The 17500-nt window shown below is 43.3% G+C and overlaps 2 protein-coding genes across 2 annotated transcripts in view; one reads left to right on the forward strand and one right to left on the reverse strand.

The window, feature by feature from the left end:
* The window catches only part of kcnd2 (potassium voltage-gated channel, Shal-related subfamily, member 2), a 79835-nt gene extending 71323 nt beyond the window's left edge, over nt 1-8512 (forward strand). Inside the window, exons 2-6 of the mRNA XM_030767147.1 lie at nt 2862-3024; nt 4157-4255; nt 5848-5943; nt 7157-7398; nt 8332-8512. Of these exons, the coding sequence (XP_030623007.1) occupies nt 2862-3024; nt 4157-4255; nt 5848-5943; nt 7157-7398; nt 8332-8512 (781 nt within the window). The remainder of the gene's footprint in view (nt 1-2861; nt 3025-4156; nt 4256-5847; nt 5944-7156; nt 7399-8331) is intronic.
* A 5766-nt stretch (nt 8513-14278) lies between these two features.
* The window catches only part of tspan12 (tetraspanin 12), a 10270-nt gene continuing 7048 nt past the window's right edge, over nt 14279-17500 (reverse strand). Inside the window, exons 6-7 of the mRNA XM_030789962.1 lie at nt 17399-17500; nt 14279-14584 (exon numbers count right to left, since the gene is read on the reverse strand). The exon at nt 17399-17500 is cut by the window's right edge and continues 42 nt beyond it. Coding sequence (XP_030645822.1) covers nt 14279-14584; nt 17399-17500 — 408 coding nt within the window. The remainder of the gene's footprint in view (nt 14585-17398) is intronic.

Raw genomic sequence — 17500 nt, forward strand, 5'->3', positions numbered from 1 at the left:
GGATTTATGGGATAAATACTCACGACACTGCTTTCTGCTTCTGGTTCCAGCACATTACACTCTGTCTCCTTTCTACGTTCCTCAGTCACTTTTCTCTCTTCCTCTCCCTCTTCCTCTTCCTCTCCCTCTCACGACTGTGGGACAGAGGCAGTGGTTACGTCTTCCGTAATCTGCAGAGAATTAAGAGAGGTTTGTGTGTGTATGTTGTGTGTGTGTGTGTGTGTGTGTGTGTGTGTGTGTGTGTGTGTGTGTGTGTGTGTGTGATTTGTGTTAGACAGCGGCTGCCTTTTTGATGACCTGCTCTTCCACTGGCTGATAGGATTGTAATTGCATTGTGGTGGTCAAGGTGCTCACCAAGACTCCTGCTGTGACTCGTCGTCCTCTGAGCCTCTTAAAGCTTCACTTACACAGGGATGTTCTAGAAATGTGTGTGTGTGTGTGTGTGTGTGTGTGAGAGAGAGAGAGAGAATAATAGTGTTCTGTCAAAAATGCCTGCATGGGAGTGTGCATCCACATGTTGTGTGTGTGTGTTTTGTCTTCATCCTCTGACATTGTAAAGAGGTTACTGGCTGGTTGATTACTCTGCCTCTCTGTTTGCCCATCAGTTCTCTCTCATTAGAGGACAAATATACACTCAGACATTTCCTGTGCGCCTGCATATGTGTGTGTGTGTGTGTGTGTGTGTGTGTTTGTAGAATTTGCCTATGGCTAGCAGAGACACACAGAGTCCATGGAGGCTGTAGAGGTCAGCAGGTTAATAAGAACTCTGTCATATTTAATAGCACTGGACAGAGAACAGCGAGGAAATGACAAACAGAGAGGGCAAATTAGAACCATCACTCTCCCCCCCACTACACACACACACACACACACACACACACACAGACAGAAGCACACACATACCTGGTCAGTACACAGTAAGGTGAAGTGGTGAAGTGGTTTTATGAAGCTCTGAGTGGATGGTGGATGTTGGTTAACTTTTAATGGGTAATAGAGGATTTGAGCACAATACACACACTCACACACTCTCTCTCTCACACACACAGATAGACATGTACACACACACACACACACACACACACACATGAGGATGACCATATCTGAATATGTGGGCATGGATTAGCTGCCAGTGGCCAACAAATTCATCATGTACACAAATCTAATTATGAGGATAATAGCCTACAAGGGGCTTTATTAGTGGGCCATAATGAGCCTTTTGTCCGCCAGTCCAAAGCTGTGTATTACTGCTCACTGATGTGTCGACCAGATATGACACAGCTGCCTCTCAGCCCACATTGTTGCCATTTTTTCCCCACTACTCTCTACAGTAGGGACAATAGGGACACCTAATGATATGACTGGAGTTCTCCTTCTTTCTTTCCCTCCCTCCCTCCCTCCCTCCCTCCCTCCATCTTTGCATCCCATTCTCTCTTCTCCCCTCCCCCTCTATCTATCTGTGGCATAGTTAATTACAGAAGCTTAATTGGAGAAGTTGACTCTTCTGTGTGCGTAATTATTGCTTGGTCTTTTGAGTCTTTGCCCCGCAGCGCATATCCACCATGTCGTAATCCAATTAAACTTCTCCATTTAGTCTGGGAGAGCCACTCAGGATCCACATGCAGTGCTGTGTCTAAGCCCAGTCCAGCATTGTTCACAGCACTATAACTGACCAGGCTCATCTTATTCTTGTTATTGTATGGAGATGATAAGTACTGTACAGAGGAAAACAGGTTGCAGATCAGATGGTCTAACCATGAACTAACCGGCGCTGTTGTTTAATGCGAGTGTTAACGTTAACGTGCGCCACTGTATCCTTTATTGTCTCTGTGTGTCTGGATCCTCAGCACATTCCCATATAATCAGCTCTTGAGAAGGCAACTGACAATGTGTTGTTGCATGCTGATGTGTGTGTGCGTGTGTGTGTGTGTGTGTGTGTGTGTGTGTGTGTGTGTGTGTGTGTGTGTGTGTGGAAGATCTGCGTGTAAACTTTTTGCAGCTGCCTCATATGGGAGCACAAGTGGGCAGATTAACAGTTGGTTTTACACCCAGAGGTAGGAGTGCAGGGATTTTGTGCCAGGACCCAAGTCTGGATTAACATCCACATCTCAAAAGTCGGACCACCTCATGGGCCAAAAGTGAAGTTTTTTTTGTATTTCATTTTTTGTTGTTTTCTGGTTTTGGTTTTTTTTTTTCCCATCGGGCTAGTCACGTTCATTTCTTTGCTGAAGGTTGGATCACTCTAGGCGCTGATTCCAGTTGCTTTTTTCACATTTGCATGCCCTGATAAACGTGTCCGGGGATTGCGTGTCGGTCAGGAGGGGAATGACTCGGTAGTCTCTGACCCTGACTGGCTTGCGTCAGTGGCGGGTTTCTTTGGGAGTTGTGCTAACCTTTCGTCACATCTGTCAGAGAATGAGAGCAGCCGTTCCACCACCTCATTATGAATGAACCATATTTTTACACAGGAGAGAAGGGACGGGAGAGAGAGAGGAGAGAGGAAAAGTAAAAGTAGGCCAGAACGCTCCATGCTTGTGAGGAGTCTCAGCCTTCGTGTGTTTCTCTCTCTCTCTCTCTCTCACCAGCCTGTACATTCATTTTTCCACTCTGGGGAAGTGTACATTATGCCTAATGCAATTGTCCTCGCACAGAACTCACAGTCTGAAGGAGCAGAGTCTGTCTTGCTCTTTGGTGCACCCCAGTGGTCTTTGGGTGAACTGCATTTGGACCTCATGTACAGCAAAACTTTCTGAGGCTCGATCTCCTCCTGATGATGTAACTCAGTTTCTGTCTCTCTCTCTCTCTCTCTCTCTCTCTCTCTCTCTCTCTGTCTCTCTCTCTCTCTCTCTCTGTCTCTCTCTCAGGTATGGAGACATGGTTCCTAAGACCATTGTGGGGAAGATATTTGGGTCTATCTGCTCTCTGAGTGGAGTTTTAGTGATTGCTCTGCCCGTCCCTGTCATCGTGTCCAACTTCAGTCGCATTTATCACCAGAGCCAACGCGCTGAGAAACGCCGCGCCCAAAAGGTATCCCTCCACTCACCCTCTCCCCACATTAAGACATCTTTCATCCTCACTTTTCAGAGTTCAGTAGAGCTAAAGTCATCCAGGGTTTATTGCACACACACACACACACACACACACGGACACACGGACACATGTACACACACATACACACACACACGAACACATGTACGCACACATACACACACACACACACACACGCACGGAGACATGTACACACACATACAAAGTTGTTAAAGACAAGAAGAGAAACAAAGAAGATTGGAGACATACACCATGTGGCACCATAAACTGATGACACAGACGTCTCTGTTTGTGTGTGTGTGTGTGTGTGTGTGTGTGTGTGTGTGTGTGTGTGTGTGTGAGTGTGAGTGTGAGTGTTTGTGTATGTGCGTGTGTGTATGTGTGTGTATGTGCCTGCATGCACGTTTGTTTGTGTGTGTTTGTTTGTGTCATATCCGCAAAACTCTCTGCGGTGTGTTAACTGCTTGTCTCTACGGGATGATTAAGCATAGAACATAGCCAGCACTCACCCCCTCTTTCACTGAGACAGAGAGAAAATAAGAGAAAAGGGAAAGACAGGGCAATGGAAGTTAGAAAATGACAGAGGAGAATAGAGTAGAGAGGAAAAAATAAGAGAAAGAGGATGAGCCAGAGTGACTAAGGGAGGAAGAGGAGGGGAGGGGGGTAGATGACAGGAGAGTTGTGTAAAGGAAACAGAACCTCCTTTGGGGGCAGTTAGATAGCCTGGCTGTAGTGACATATGGCTGTCACATGATAATTTCCCCTGATCTTCATTTCGAACTCTTGGTCCTCTCAGACCACAGCAGCGTCACGGAGCATAGATATCTCTATCCCCTCCTGAACAGCCTCAGCCAAACCAGCTCCACACACACTCCCCCAACAACAACAATCTGTTTTTCCTCTCAACAAGCACGGAGAGAAAGAAAGAAAAAAAGACAGAAAGAGAGAGAGAGGGGAGGTCTTAGTTTGATTGATGGACTATGTAGCCTATGTTAAGAGTGCTAGAATTCAACTTGAGGAGAAATTTCATATAAGCAACCACTTAAACTCATACATGCCCTGAGACACAGAGGACTAAGTGCACGTATGTGTATATTTGTTCACTGAACAGAAAACCAGGCTTGCTAGAATTCGTGCAGCGAAGAGCGGTGGTGCTAATGCTTATTTGCAGTACAAACGCAATGGGCTCCTGACCGACTCTGAGGAGGAGGTAACGGTGGAAAGCCAGTCGCCGGGGTCTCTATTTTCTGGGATATGCCATGACGGGCTGGTGCATGTGGACCCTCTCCCTCCCCCTCTGACCTTTCACCTTTCTGAGGGGGCAGGGTTTAGCAGGGCTGCCCCCATCCAAGCGCTTCTGTGGTGTCAGTTCCTCTAACCGCTTCACTCTCTCTCTCTCTCTCTCTCTCTCTCTCCTCTCTCTCTCTCTCCTCTCTCTCTATCTACCTCGATCTCTCTCTGTTTGGTGCAACATCAGCACTTGCACTTGCTAGCCCACTCTCTCTCTTTTTCACGCCTAAGACTAAGCGCACGGGCATCTCTTCCCGATGGCTGGTCATGTGACAACCATGTGACCTCTGTTCAGTGGCAGTGCACCGCATGTGATCTGGCGTCCGAGGGCCTGACCCATCTGCTCCAGTCAAAAAAAAGGGTGTCCCTTTCCTCTGCAACCCCTCTACATCTCTCAACTCTCCTCCTTATGGTTCTTCTTCTTCTTCTTCTTGTTCTTCTTCTTCTACTTCTTATCTCGTCTTGTTTTGTAATCTTCTATTACCACTTTGAGTAGCCGTTCCGCTCCATGCCTTTTTTAACATACATTCTGGAGTGATTTTCTCTCTCTCTCTCTCTCTCTCTCTCTCTCTCTCTCTCTTTCTCTCTCTCTCTCTCTCTTTCTTTCTCTTTCTCTGTCTCCGTCTCTCCCTCTCTCTTTCTCTGCTGCCAAATGGCCTGTGCTCTCTATCCCTCCCCATGACATCATCAGAATGCATCATGGATTCCATCACATGGAGGAATGAAACTGTCTGAGCTGCATGTCATTGGCCAGCATCCTACTTGGGGGTGGGAACGGAGTCAATGTGCTGCAGTGTACGGAGTGTGTGCTGGGTATTTTTTGGGATAATGTGTGGAATTACTGTGTAAATACCCAGTGTACTATGTCTCTGTGGTCTCTGCTGCATCACGTTGAGTCCATGCTTTAATGAATTCATTTGTTTGAAAATGGTACGTTGACCCTCATGGTTCAAATGCAGCAAATGCTTTCATACATATCACAGAATCCCATAACCGCAATTTTATGCACACAAATAATCGACCATTCTCTTTCTAACTTTAGGGTTTTGTTTGTGACTCAGACAAACAAACTCACCCACTCATTCACTCACTCACACACACACACACATACACAGACTGAGAGAGAGAGAGAGAGAGAGAGCGAGAGAGAGAGAGAGAGAGAGAGAGAGACAGACAGAGACAGAGACAGAGACAGAGACAGAGAGAAAGAGAAAAGTAGCACTTGCTGTGCCCTCTGCTGTCAGCTGCATTTGAAGTGTGAGTCAGTCCAACAGACACACATACAGTGGGTATGTAATGAGTATGAGACAGGGCACAGAAGCAGAGCGCCGACTGTTATCACAATATTTCAGCTTGTTTTCTGTACCTCTGCTGCTACATTGTGAGAACTTTGGCCTGGCTGCATCCTGTTCCTGTCTCTTTCTCTCTCTTTCTGTGTGTGCGTGCTTGTATGTATGTGTCAGAGCTATGATTGGTTCACAGGCTGCCATGTTGTCTTGTTTTCTCTGAAAGGCATCGAAGGAAGCAGGACAAGCCCTGGTGTGTAAGTCCAACCCCACCTTTGAGACCCAGCATCATCACCTACTACACTGCCTGGAGAAAACTACGGTAAACGCCCGTGTGTGTGTGTGTGTGTGTGTGTGTGAGACATGTACATAAAAGTGTGATCAATATTTCCAGTTTGTAATCTCAGAGAGACACCTGATTTCATGTGAATAATCCAGTCCAGCTCTGACACACCCAGTTCAGCTTCTCAGAGCCTTGCTGACAAATGGATTTGATCTCATGTGTGTTCACTTTGTCTGTGCATAGTAGCACTCAAACTCTACTGGAGTTCTGTGACTCTCCAGGACTGTAATAGGGAAATTTTAAGACAATTGAGGTAAGTAGCAGAATGTGTCCGAAGGTGCTGTTTAAAGTGGCCAAGACACCCCCCCCCCCTTTCTCGCACAGAGATTAGTTTTGCTGCACTGATCCAATTAAACACTACTAGCTGTAGCCCCAAGGCCACCAAAACCCTTTTTTTTCTGTTCAAATATTGTTGAGTCACCTTACAGTTTCGGGGTCCCAAGGAGACAGGACATTTTGTAAATCAGTTGGAAATGGAATAATTCACTGCACTCTGTCCAGAGCACAGTCCATTTGTTGCTGTGTATTTGGTGATATATCGGGTTTGAGGTAGCTCAAGTGATTATTTATTCTAAAGGTTCCTCGTTTGCCCTATAAAAAATGTTTCACTTGACAGAGTGGTTTGAAAACAGCTGCTGACAAGCTTCCCATCTCAAGTTGTGCTAATTTTACAACTGAGGATGTTTTGGCTCACATACAAATACACGAATGCCTGTCTCTAGAGAAATTGTTGTTTTGCAGCTGCCAAAAAACTGACAGGGCCCCTCTGCCTCGTCAGCCAGGCAGTGTCTGTGAGAGTGTTGGGAAAATGGCCATGATCCACTCTTTCTCCGGTACTGCTCAAGATTTTCTGACTGGAAAATTCTCTGTTTGTTAAATGATTATGCCATTTGGGAGCCTGTCTAAATTTCTACCCACATTTGTCTCAGCTGAATTTCCCTTAATCTCCCCTCAAGATTGTTTGCTCTTTTTTTATGTTTGATACAACAAGAGGAAGTTCTGACGTACATACTGATGTAGAGGAATTTGAGATTTTTGTATGTAAGTTGGCCATCTGGTTTCATGCGACTTGAAAAAAGGGTGAATCCCTTTCTCTCATGTACTTTCCCCTTCTCTCTCTCTCTCTCTCTCTCTCTCTCTCTCTCCCTCTCTCTCTCTCTCTCTCTCTCTCTCTCTCTCATTCTCACTGTAGAACCATGAGTTTGTGGATGAGCAGACCTATGAGTCTAGCTGTATGGAGGTTTCTATGGTGAAGCCATCAGCCTCTCGCTCCTCCTCTCTTTCCTCCTCTCCTCACGGCCTGTCCTCCTGCTGCTCCCGTCGACACAAGAGGAAGAGCTTCAACGTGCCCAACTCCACCATGGCCGCCGGTTGCCGCGACAGCATGCAGGAACTCAGCACCATTCAGATCCGCGAGAGACCGCTCTCCAACAGGTTCGGTCACACAGTCTGTCTGCTGTTTCTGTCTATATACTGGCAGTCTGCCATTTCTCTCAACAGGTCACTCATCAGTAGGTTTGCCCTCTAGTCCACATCAGGGTTCTTAGGGAAATACACACACACATAAAACACACATATCTGCACATGTGCACAGGAACCCAGGGACACACATGCCCTTAAGAGGGGAAAAGGATGTTTGACTGTGGGTTGTGTGTGGAGAGCTTGTGAGGGTAGCCTGCTGCCTGTGTAATACTGGGTAAAGATGAGTCAGTTCCACAGTCTCTCTTATATTTATGAGTGTTTAGAACATTGTGTCCACTCTATACTCCAGTAGAGTCTGACTGGATTGAATGTGTGAATCTGATACTTTGTCTAGTCACTATCAAATTTATCTTCCTGTAAATAGCCTGTAAGTTTGCCATTAGTTGCCACTGAATCCTATTTAAGTGATAGATTCTGGATATGGTGATAAGGTCCAGAGATGCATGTGGTAGCAATCCCGATGTTGTCTCAATTAAACCATTTCCTCGGTAGGACATTTGTACCATATGTTTGTAATGACAGACTACGAGCCAAAGTCCAACTGAATTAGAACATGGTGCAGATAAATCTCAGCCTTGTTTCCATAGTGACTCAGACAAGTGGAATTCTGGAAATCTACAGCTGTGGCACCCCCTCATGCCTGTGTGGTCTGGGAACACTATCCCAGGAATGGTTTGCCAGCTTCCGACAACTGTGGGAATGTGCATCTCTCTCTCTCTCTCTCTCTCTCTCTCTCTCTCCAGACTACAGACATTAAAGATAAAATCAGTGCTCTTAATGGTAACCCATCCTATACAAAATCAATTTTTGTATGTCTCTCTCTCTCTGTCTCTCTCTCGCTCTCTCTCTCTCTCTTGCTCTCTCTCTATCTCTCCCCGTCTGTAGCCGCTCCAACCTGAATGCTAAATTTGAGGAGACGGTGCCACTGAACTCAGAGCAGCAGCCCTACATCACGGCAGCAGTTATCAGCATGCCAACACCTCCCGTCACCACACCTGAGGGTGAAGACTCAGCCAGTTCACCAGACTACTCCCAGAGCAACATTGTCAGAGTATCAGCCCTATAGACTGCTCACCATAACCACTGCTTCCAGTCATGGGCAGGGTGATTAGATGCTTTGGAGAGAGAGAGAGAGAAAGAGAGAGTAACCCTCACCCTGGCGGAGAGGTGGAGGAAAAACAGAGGGGAAGAATGGCTGGCTGGACCCTTATCTTTCTTCTCCTACATGAAACTCTGCTCGTCTGTGCTAGGATCAGCTATTGCTCTGGGCTCAAATGGGCCTGTGATCCAAGCTGTTGATTGCAGCCTGTTCACTTTTCAGCCACTTGTAAAGGACGTGACAAAGTCAAGTCATTATCATCATATACTGTTGTTAGCACTGCAACTAATTTTTGTGTATTGTGTGTCTTTGACTTTCTTGTCTTAACTTTGGAAGAGGGTTATGTGCAAAGTGAGGTTGGGGCTGCTTTAGGGGGGAGATCAGATATGTTTAGTTATTTTAGGTAGAGCTGATTTACAAAAGGCCACTTCAGTGTGCTTTTAGGACACTTTAGACAGACATACTTTTGATACTACACACCAATGCTCGGTTCTACGAGAGTGTTCATGACTATTTGAGAGGGGTGTGTGTGTGTGTGTGTGTGTGTGTGTGTGTGTGTGTGTGTGGTGAGACATAGAATGACAACATAGTAAAGGCCAACCTCATGCATGCTCTGCATTTATGAATTGATGTTTCTTCCTGTTGTGGCATGGGCAATAAAGTTTGGTTGGTTTTTTGCGTGCATGTGTGTGTGTGTGCGCGTATATGTGTGTGTGTGTGGGTGTGTGGTGTGTGTGTGTGTGTGAGTGTGTATGTCTGCATCTTTGTGACTGTGTGTAGTTTATCTCCAAACAACCAGCCCAGTAATGCAGTATTGATTGATTTGTTTGGTCTGCAGATGGTTTCCCCTCACCTCCTCCTGTGAGACCTAACAAATCGAGCGGGTGAATATAGGATGTACTCTTTCTGAATGGCCATTGTGAATACTTGTGATGCCATTTCTGACTTCTTTCTCTCTCTCTGACTCCTTATTCGTTATTTTCACTTGATGCCTGCCTGATAGGAGTTATACGACCATATGAAGTATTTTACTGAATTAATACAGAGTTGAACTGTGCATATGGAGTTGCAAACATTTGATAGTGAAACTCGATTTAAAATTTTTCACCAGACATGATGGGGCAGATGTAGACCTGGAACATCAGACTTTAACACTGAAATTAGTCATTCCATTTTTTTTATACTTCAACCTTTCTCTTGAAATGGGATAAACTGTGACAAGATTTGTTTATTTATTGAGTTTTATTAATTCTAAAGTAGTGCATGCTGTATAGAACATGGTAAATTGGACCAGTTAGGGCCACCAGTACCACTCTCATATGAAATGTGGGGTTTTTTCTAACCGCATCAATCAGCAAAGTTCCCTTTGATCGTGCTCTGTCTTATCTAAACCAGATTAAATGAAGTGTAGGAGTGACGTGGGAGCAGAACAGAGGATGTGATCTGACCTAATTGGTCCAACAAGAGAATCAGCATATCTATAGCTCTCTTTATCATTCCACTGTGTCGAGTGCTTTATCAAAGGAATCGTCACCCACTGACGCTTCAATATCGAAGCAAATGTACTTAGAGGGAAAAAAAAAAAAAAGATGATAGTCACAGAGCTTAATTCTTGATATCTCTTCACCCTTTCCTCTCACTGCCTTTTTCTTGAATGAAGAAAATACAGCCTATTATTTTTAAGATGCAAACACACAGACACACTCACAAACACACACACACACACACACACACATACATAAACACCCATACATACTTCACTGCCCACTTAGACTCTTTCACCTGCTCCCATTACTGCTTGACCATGTGACTTATGCAACAAAGCTCCTTTTGTAAAGATATGCTTTGTATTAAAGGGGTTTTCGAGGGGGCAGGATAGAAATCACATAAAATACATATTTTTAAAAAATCAAATGGTGATGATTATATATATTATAACTGTATTTCGCTTGATTAAAAAAAAATCAAAGAGAGAGACTGTTGCTAGTGCACATGTGCTGTAAATTGTTCTTTGGTGTAGTAAATATTTAACTTAGTTATTTGTTTTTGTTTTGTTTTGTTTTTTCTCATCCTTTAAACAAATGGTTCTGGTATCTTCTTTTAATCAGCATTCAGCAATTTTCTTTCTTTTTTTTAAATTTGTTTGTTTGTTTGTTTGTTTGTTTGTTTGTTTGTTTTTGGGCCTGGAGAACAGAGGTCATGCATGCGCTCACAGAAGACTGCTTTGGGGAAAGAGGGAGGGGGCCATTAATCCTGAACAGAAAATGTCTGCTTCTCTGTGTCTCCACAAGGACATTTTAGTTTGAAGAAAGACTTCCTTTCTGTATGTGAGCTTCTGTTCGTTTAAGAAATGATGAGGATGATAGCAATGAATACTTTTGAATTTGTTACAGCTCGTGTTATGGACATAAAAGTATATGAATTATTGAAAAGCTATAAAAAAAAAAAATAATACAAATCAATTGTTTAGTCCGGTGCAGTGTCTATGAGTAAATAGAATAAATCATTGTCCTATTAAACCACTGATAAGAACAGCTGTGTTTCTCTTGTCCACACACTACAGATTTTGACATTTTTGGAGATTTTTTTTTTTTATGCATTTACATCTTCTTCCAGCTTTTTATCCTCTTCTTCTTGATGATGACATACTACAGGTAAGTTCTTTTCAGATAGTTGGAGACATTACATAAATGGCAGTATAGTGTAAGAGTGCTTTTTCCTTACTTGGTAAATTCTGTATCACAGTACCACTGACAACTCCTATTTAAACTATGGTTCTGAAAAAAAAATATGAATGCTTAGCATGAATCTGTACAAGAAATGCACTGAATCTGTAAGAGAAATGCACTGACATTAAAATTACTTCCACGTTTCTGATCCTCTTCTCGTGCCAATGATGACACTGCCCTGCCACAGTTTCAGGGCAACTATTAGCTCTTCTTTATGATGACTCTCAAATTCTCAGTAAAAATGTTCCACTTCACGGAATGTGAGTTCATATTGAGTTCTGTTGAGTTCTGCGAGTTCTGCACCTCTTTTTCTGGGTCTTGGGATTGAGAGACACTGTAATAGTTTTCTCAGACTTCTACAGAAGCATTCCATTTCTAGAATACAGCACGTTTCCTCTAGATGGCTTTTCGGTGGACTAGATTAGCATATTTCCCGTTGGGTTGTGGGTAATTGAGATGTTTTAGTGGGGACTGGTTTTGTAAGGAGACTTTTCAGAGAGAGAAAGAGAGAGAGCATGCCATATGCAAGGAAAAATTGAATTAGGACTTGCACAAGCTGGTCCTCTGTCTATTTCTAACCCTCTATTTTTACTCCATGGTCAAAGGTTAATGGTTTTATTTCCTCTCCTGGCTCATTTCACTGTACACCACTGGGGTGGTGAAGAGAGAGAGAGAGAAAGAGAGAGAATTTCTTGTAAATATATTGTCCATGTTAAAAATGCACAGTATATTTCAAGACACACTGGCCTATCCTTTATTAGATGGGGTTGTCTGTGTCTGGATAACCTATTGTAGTTGCAACCACTGGCACACAGCAACACAATGTGATGTGAGGTGAGGCAGTCACACCTTCAAACTGTGGTTAGACACACACACACACACACACACACACGCACATAAGGTTCTTGCACACCAAAGGAGGAAAACTTGTATGTGATAAGGAATAATGTATAATGTGTGTATACAAACACAGATAAAAGGCATACAGGAAATCTGTAGACCTGTAGTGTAGTGTAGTGTAGACACACACACACACACACACACATTTGCTGCTGACTGTAAATAGGAGAAGACTCAGTGGAGGAGAGTAGGGAGAGACAACAACAAGAAAAGAGACAGTAAGTCTTTTGTGAGCCTGTGAGACAGTGGCGAAGTAAGCCTTTCTCTCTTTCATAAATCACATCTTTCACATTGTGTGGCAGAGGGAGCAAGAAAGAGCTGCAGATTTCAATTTGCATTTCCTCTCGCTATTTCTCTCTCAGAACGCCTGTTTGTTTTCCAAACACTTTTCTCTCTTTTCCTCCCCTTTGAGATGTTTTATTCATGTTTGCATCTCGGTAATATTTTATTCGCACAGGCAGGACATTGTCTATCTCTTTCTGTTCTTCTGTGAACCTGAAGGTTGTGCTTTGAAATGACACACTGCCCGTTTTCTCCTCTTGCCAAAGATGTCTCTCCGGGACAGCTGGAAAGAAGCCAAAAAAGGGTTCTGCCAATGTTTCCACTCAGTAGCATTTAGCATGATACTGCTGGAATCCCACTAACACAGGCAAAGCGCTCTGCTGAGATTCATAGTTCACTGCAGTAGGCAGCCTCAGCAGCAGAAGCAGCAGCAGGACTGGGGGACTGAAGCCTTGGGAGTGTTTCCAGGGTTTGAAATACTTTCTAAATGCTGCAATGAAACTCTGAATATTGTAAAACTGTATGTCAAGATTCTTAGAGGATCGTTCAAACGCTGTGCTCCTTCTGTTGATCATTTAGCACAGCAAATACAAACTCACTCACACAAACTCTCCCCACCGCCACGTTATTGGGCATTTAAGCTGTCGTCCAATCATAAGCTTTATCGGCAGAAATATACACTAGTGGAAAACAAAAACGTATACATTATGTGAACCATTCAGGACAGGTTGATTTGCATACTTTGCACTGTTCATGAATGTCATTTAAATCGCTGCTATGAGAAATAGAATTCTTAATTCTTGAGTTCACCAAAAGCTTTGAATTTTGAAAAATTATTTCATTCACATACCAATTCATATTTGTTATCTAAGGACAATGCAGTGTATCTGAAAGAAATAAAATGTACGGATCACATTGTAAACTCTTCACATTCTGTCTCTCAGCATGTACAACAGGCACTTTCTATAATCAAATGGACTGTTTGCCCAAAATAGATTTAAAAACACATCAAAATATCATTCAGCACCTAATCAACTGTGTAATCTAGTTTTTCACAGTGCTGTTAAATTAAGACATATTGAAATTACTATGGCCAGTGAAATGTTATTTGATTCAAATATTAGCTGTATAGCTCTGTTTGGATAGCAGCTGCATAACTTGTTTAAGACTTAAAGGTTCTGAGTGTGTCTGTGTGTGTGTGTGTGTGTTTGTGTGTGTGTGTGTGTGTGTGTGCGTGTGTGTGTGTGTGTGTCTCTCTTTCAGTCCTAACACTATACATCCTCAGTCATTGATGAATCTGAGGATAACTATTTAGAAGCAGTGGCAGTCAGCCTTTCTTACTTTCCATGGTGAAAAAGGTTTTGGGATTGTTTTGTTGTAGAGCTGTGATTACATTCAAATAGCTCAGCTGTACTGTTTCTCCAGAATAGCACAGTCTGTCCGTCTTAATAGACATCAAAACATGTGCCTGAACAACCAAAACGATACACACACCCTAATTCCATCTCCTATGCTCTAAACCAAGTTCTCTCACATTATCTATTCAGTCCTTTTTGTCCACCCGTGCTTTATGGTCCTACTCTTTATCATTCCCACTTACGGTAATCTCCCCATTTCAGCGCTCCCTCAATATTTAGTTAACACATTCCTTTTGACCCGTTCCTCTGAACAGTGTTAACACTTAGCAGGTTCCATGGAGCCTGAGGTTGGGGAGTGCTCAGTGGTTACCAGGACAGCATCTTGGGTGGTGCACAATTGTTGCTAGAGTTTCTAGGAGATTGCTCTGGGCAACACGTGGGGAGATTGACTTGTTTAGTAATTGCTAGGAAAGCTGTTCCATCTCAAACTGGTTCTGTGCACTTGAGGGTCCATTGGTCCAGACCTCAGGGGGGCGTGTGTGGCTGGCGGGTTTTAGGGGGTCCTCTGTAGGGCAAGAGGCGTGGGAAAAGCCGACAGTGTCCAGAGGAGCGGGGTCAGGAGGTTTTCGGTCATAATAGAGAGCCCATAGCAGAGTCATTGTTAGTGTCATGGCCAGGATCTGGGCCACGCCTATGGACACACCCAGGAAGCGCAGCACCTGCAACTGCTTTGTTCCTCGAATGAAACTGTAGATTTTTGGACCGCAGCCCTGTAAGACACACATGTGCACAGAAACAAACAGGAAGTGAAAGAAACACAGTGAGTCAACAGGGACAAAGCAGGTTGAAATATAAAATGTCACATTCATTTTTAATGGAGCTGCCACTCGTAGCAGAAACAGACTAGACTCCCTGACCCTGCCAGACATACAGTGGCTACCACTAAAGGCATACACCAAAATACACTCAAGATCCCTCTTGGTCTTTCTCCTGCTCTCTCTCTCTCTCTCTCTCTCTCTCTCTCTCTCTCTTCTACTTCCTACACAGGTATATTATTTATATATTATACATAATATATTATTTATATATCACTCAGTTTCATACTATTTCCTAGCTTAACTACTTCAGCATTCAAAAACATATTCTACTAAACTTCTACCTCTGCCTGAAAAGAGAGACAAAGACAGAGAAAGAGAGAGAAAGTTTAACTTTGACTTTAAGGTCAAAAAAGAGAGAGAGGGTTTATTTGACTTATTAGACAGAGCAAGTCATGGGACACAAGTTGCTCTGAATTAAATATCCTTACTCAAAAATAAGTAAATAAATAAATAAATAATAATAACAATAATAATAATAGTGTGCTGACCTTTGGCCTTAATTTACTGCTTCACAGTACCATGGAGGAATTTTCTATTTATTTCAAGTAGAGTACTGGCAGTGCTGTGCTCCACTCCTTAAATTATTAGTCACAACAGAATTCAGTAGGGTCATGTTGGCTCTGCATTAATTCTGCATTCCAATTAATTCACCAAATGTTCTACATGACTGAGGTCAGGGCTATGGGCTAGCCACAGAAACATTTCCTCAGACCACATATTTACAGCCTGCAGTATAAAGGCCAGTAAGCCATACTGTAGGATCCCTAAGAATTTATCACGGTACAGCTCCAGTATTCTTGTACTTAAGTCCACGCACAGTTTAAAAATGGTATCCCACCTCCTGTAAAAGGGTCAACTCATTAGCTATGATAATGTACATAACAGTAGCAGGAGAATGGCCACACAGAGTGGATAAAGATAGATAGAGAGAGAGAGAGGAAGAGAGAGAGGGAGAAGGAGAGAAATATGGTGAGAGTGGGATAAGAGGATGAGTAAGAGAGATGGGATGGAAAGTGAAAAAAGGTACCCTTGGTCTCTCACATTAATTCTGGGTGGTGTGAAATGCTCTGGCCTTACTAAACAACGCACTGCATTGAGTCATCAGCTCTGGGATCAGTGAATAAGACAGAACAGAGTGGGCTTGGTTTCAGCACAGACCTGCTGTTCAAATTCACTTGACTGTTTATTCCATTAACTATGCCTGTTAACGCCTCACCTTGCCTGTGTGTGCATGTATACATGTGTCTGTGCGTGTGTGTGTGTGTGTGTGTGTGTGTGTGTGTGTTTGACGTGGCAGAGAAATGTGAAGGATGAGTTGTTTTCTCTCAGTTTGATGTTATTAACAGCACAGCAGTCTGAGTGCACCCTTCTGTCCCAGTCATGTTTACTGTGACGAGGGGCTGTTCTCTAGGGAGGCTACAGTGGCACTGAGAAGAATATGAACTTATAATACTGAAGGGCCAGTGAACAACTGAAACAACAGTGGACTGACTGAATGTAAATGTGTTCATTATAACATAGGAAATTGCATTTAGCTTTCTCTGAGCAGGTTGCACACTTGTGCATTCAGGAACTGTGTTTGTACATTAAAGTAGTACGTGCCTGTTTGCGGGTGTTGCATTTGCTAATGTTAATATTTCCAGGAAGCATCGTTTCATCAGTGAATAGCAAGGGACTAAAGACACCATTGTTTATCAGCTCTACCCAAACAACCTCTTCAAAGGGTGGGCAAAAGCTACTGCTGTGTAGAATCCATATTTGAGTTCAATAAAAAAATATTACAGACTGTTGAAAATGTCAGACTTGGGTTATTGTATTTTGAATTGGTCAAATGGAGATAATGTTCATTTTTTTGTTTGCACTTTTGTATCCCCTTAACTCACTTTGAGACTATTATTTTGAAAGGCCTACAAGAAGTCAACTTTGAAAACGGATAGCGTCTCAGGCTGTTTGGGAGTGAGAAAAAAAGACATTGGAAGACTCATACAGTATACAGTTCCTTACCATTTCACCTTTACCGGATATTCACCTTTAGGTTGCCTGCATGCCTGTTTACTCATCTGTCCATCTGCCTGTTTGCCTGCCTACTTGCTTACCTTCCTGCCTGTTTGCCTGCTTACCTGTTTGCCTGCTACTCCATTTACCTGGATCCATTGACTTCATTTAACAAGGCATGATTTACAGTTGCCTAAGCTTGTTGTTTAATCAAAGGGAAGCATGCCACATGCTAAAGTGAACAGCTTTCAGTGGTTCTTTGAAATGAGAATTTCATTACACGCTGCCAGTCTGCTTGTCTGATTTTGTTGAAACTGACACAAAAAATCTCTCTCTTTTTTATAATAACTGAACTACAAACACCACAGGCAAAAGAAACAAGTCATTGACCTGCACAAGCTGTTCTCCAGGTCTCTGAAAGGTGATGATGAACCAGTGGATAGAATGGAAAAGTCAGTGAATGTTACCCCACTGTGTGCTGAAGGCTCAGATGGTGTTGGTCAGACTAACTGAAGGTTTGTCTACATGGGCACCTGAGGTTAATGACCATGGTCAGGCTAACTGAAGAAGTGTCTACATGGGCACCTGATGTTAAGGACCATGGTCAGGCTAACTGAAGCAGTATCTACATGGGCACCTGAGGTTAAGGACCATGGTCAGGCTAACTGAAGAAGTGTCTACATGGGCACCTGAGGTTAATGAACATCTCACCTCTTGGTGGAGGACGCTAAGGTCGTGGTAATGGGCATGGCGAGCGCATCCCGGATACTGATTGGAGCAGCAGGAGTCAGGTGGCCATTCCATTTCTGTCAT

Source organism: Chanos chanos, chromosome 1 (genome assembly GCF_902362185.1).
Source record: "Chanos chanos chromosome 1, fChaCha1.1, whole genome shotgun sequence".
In the NCBI taxonomy this organism is placed as follows: Eukaryota; Metazoa; Chordata; class Actinopteri; order Gonorynchiformes; family Chanidae; genus Chanos; species Chanos chanos.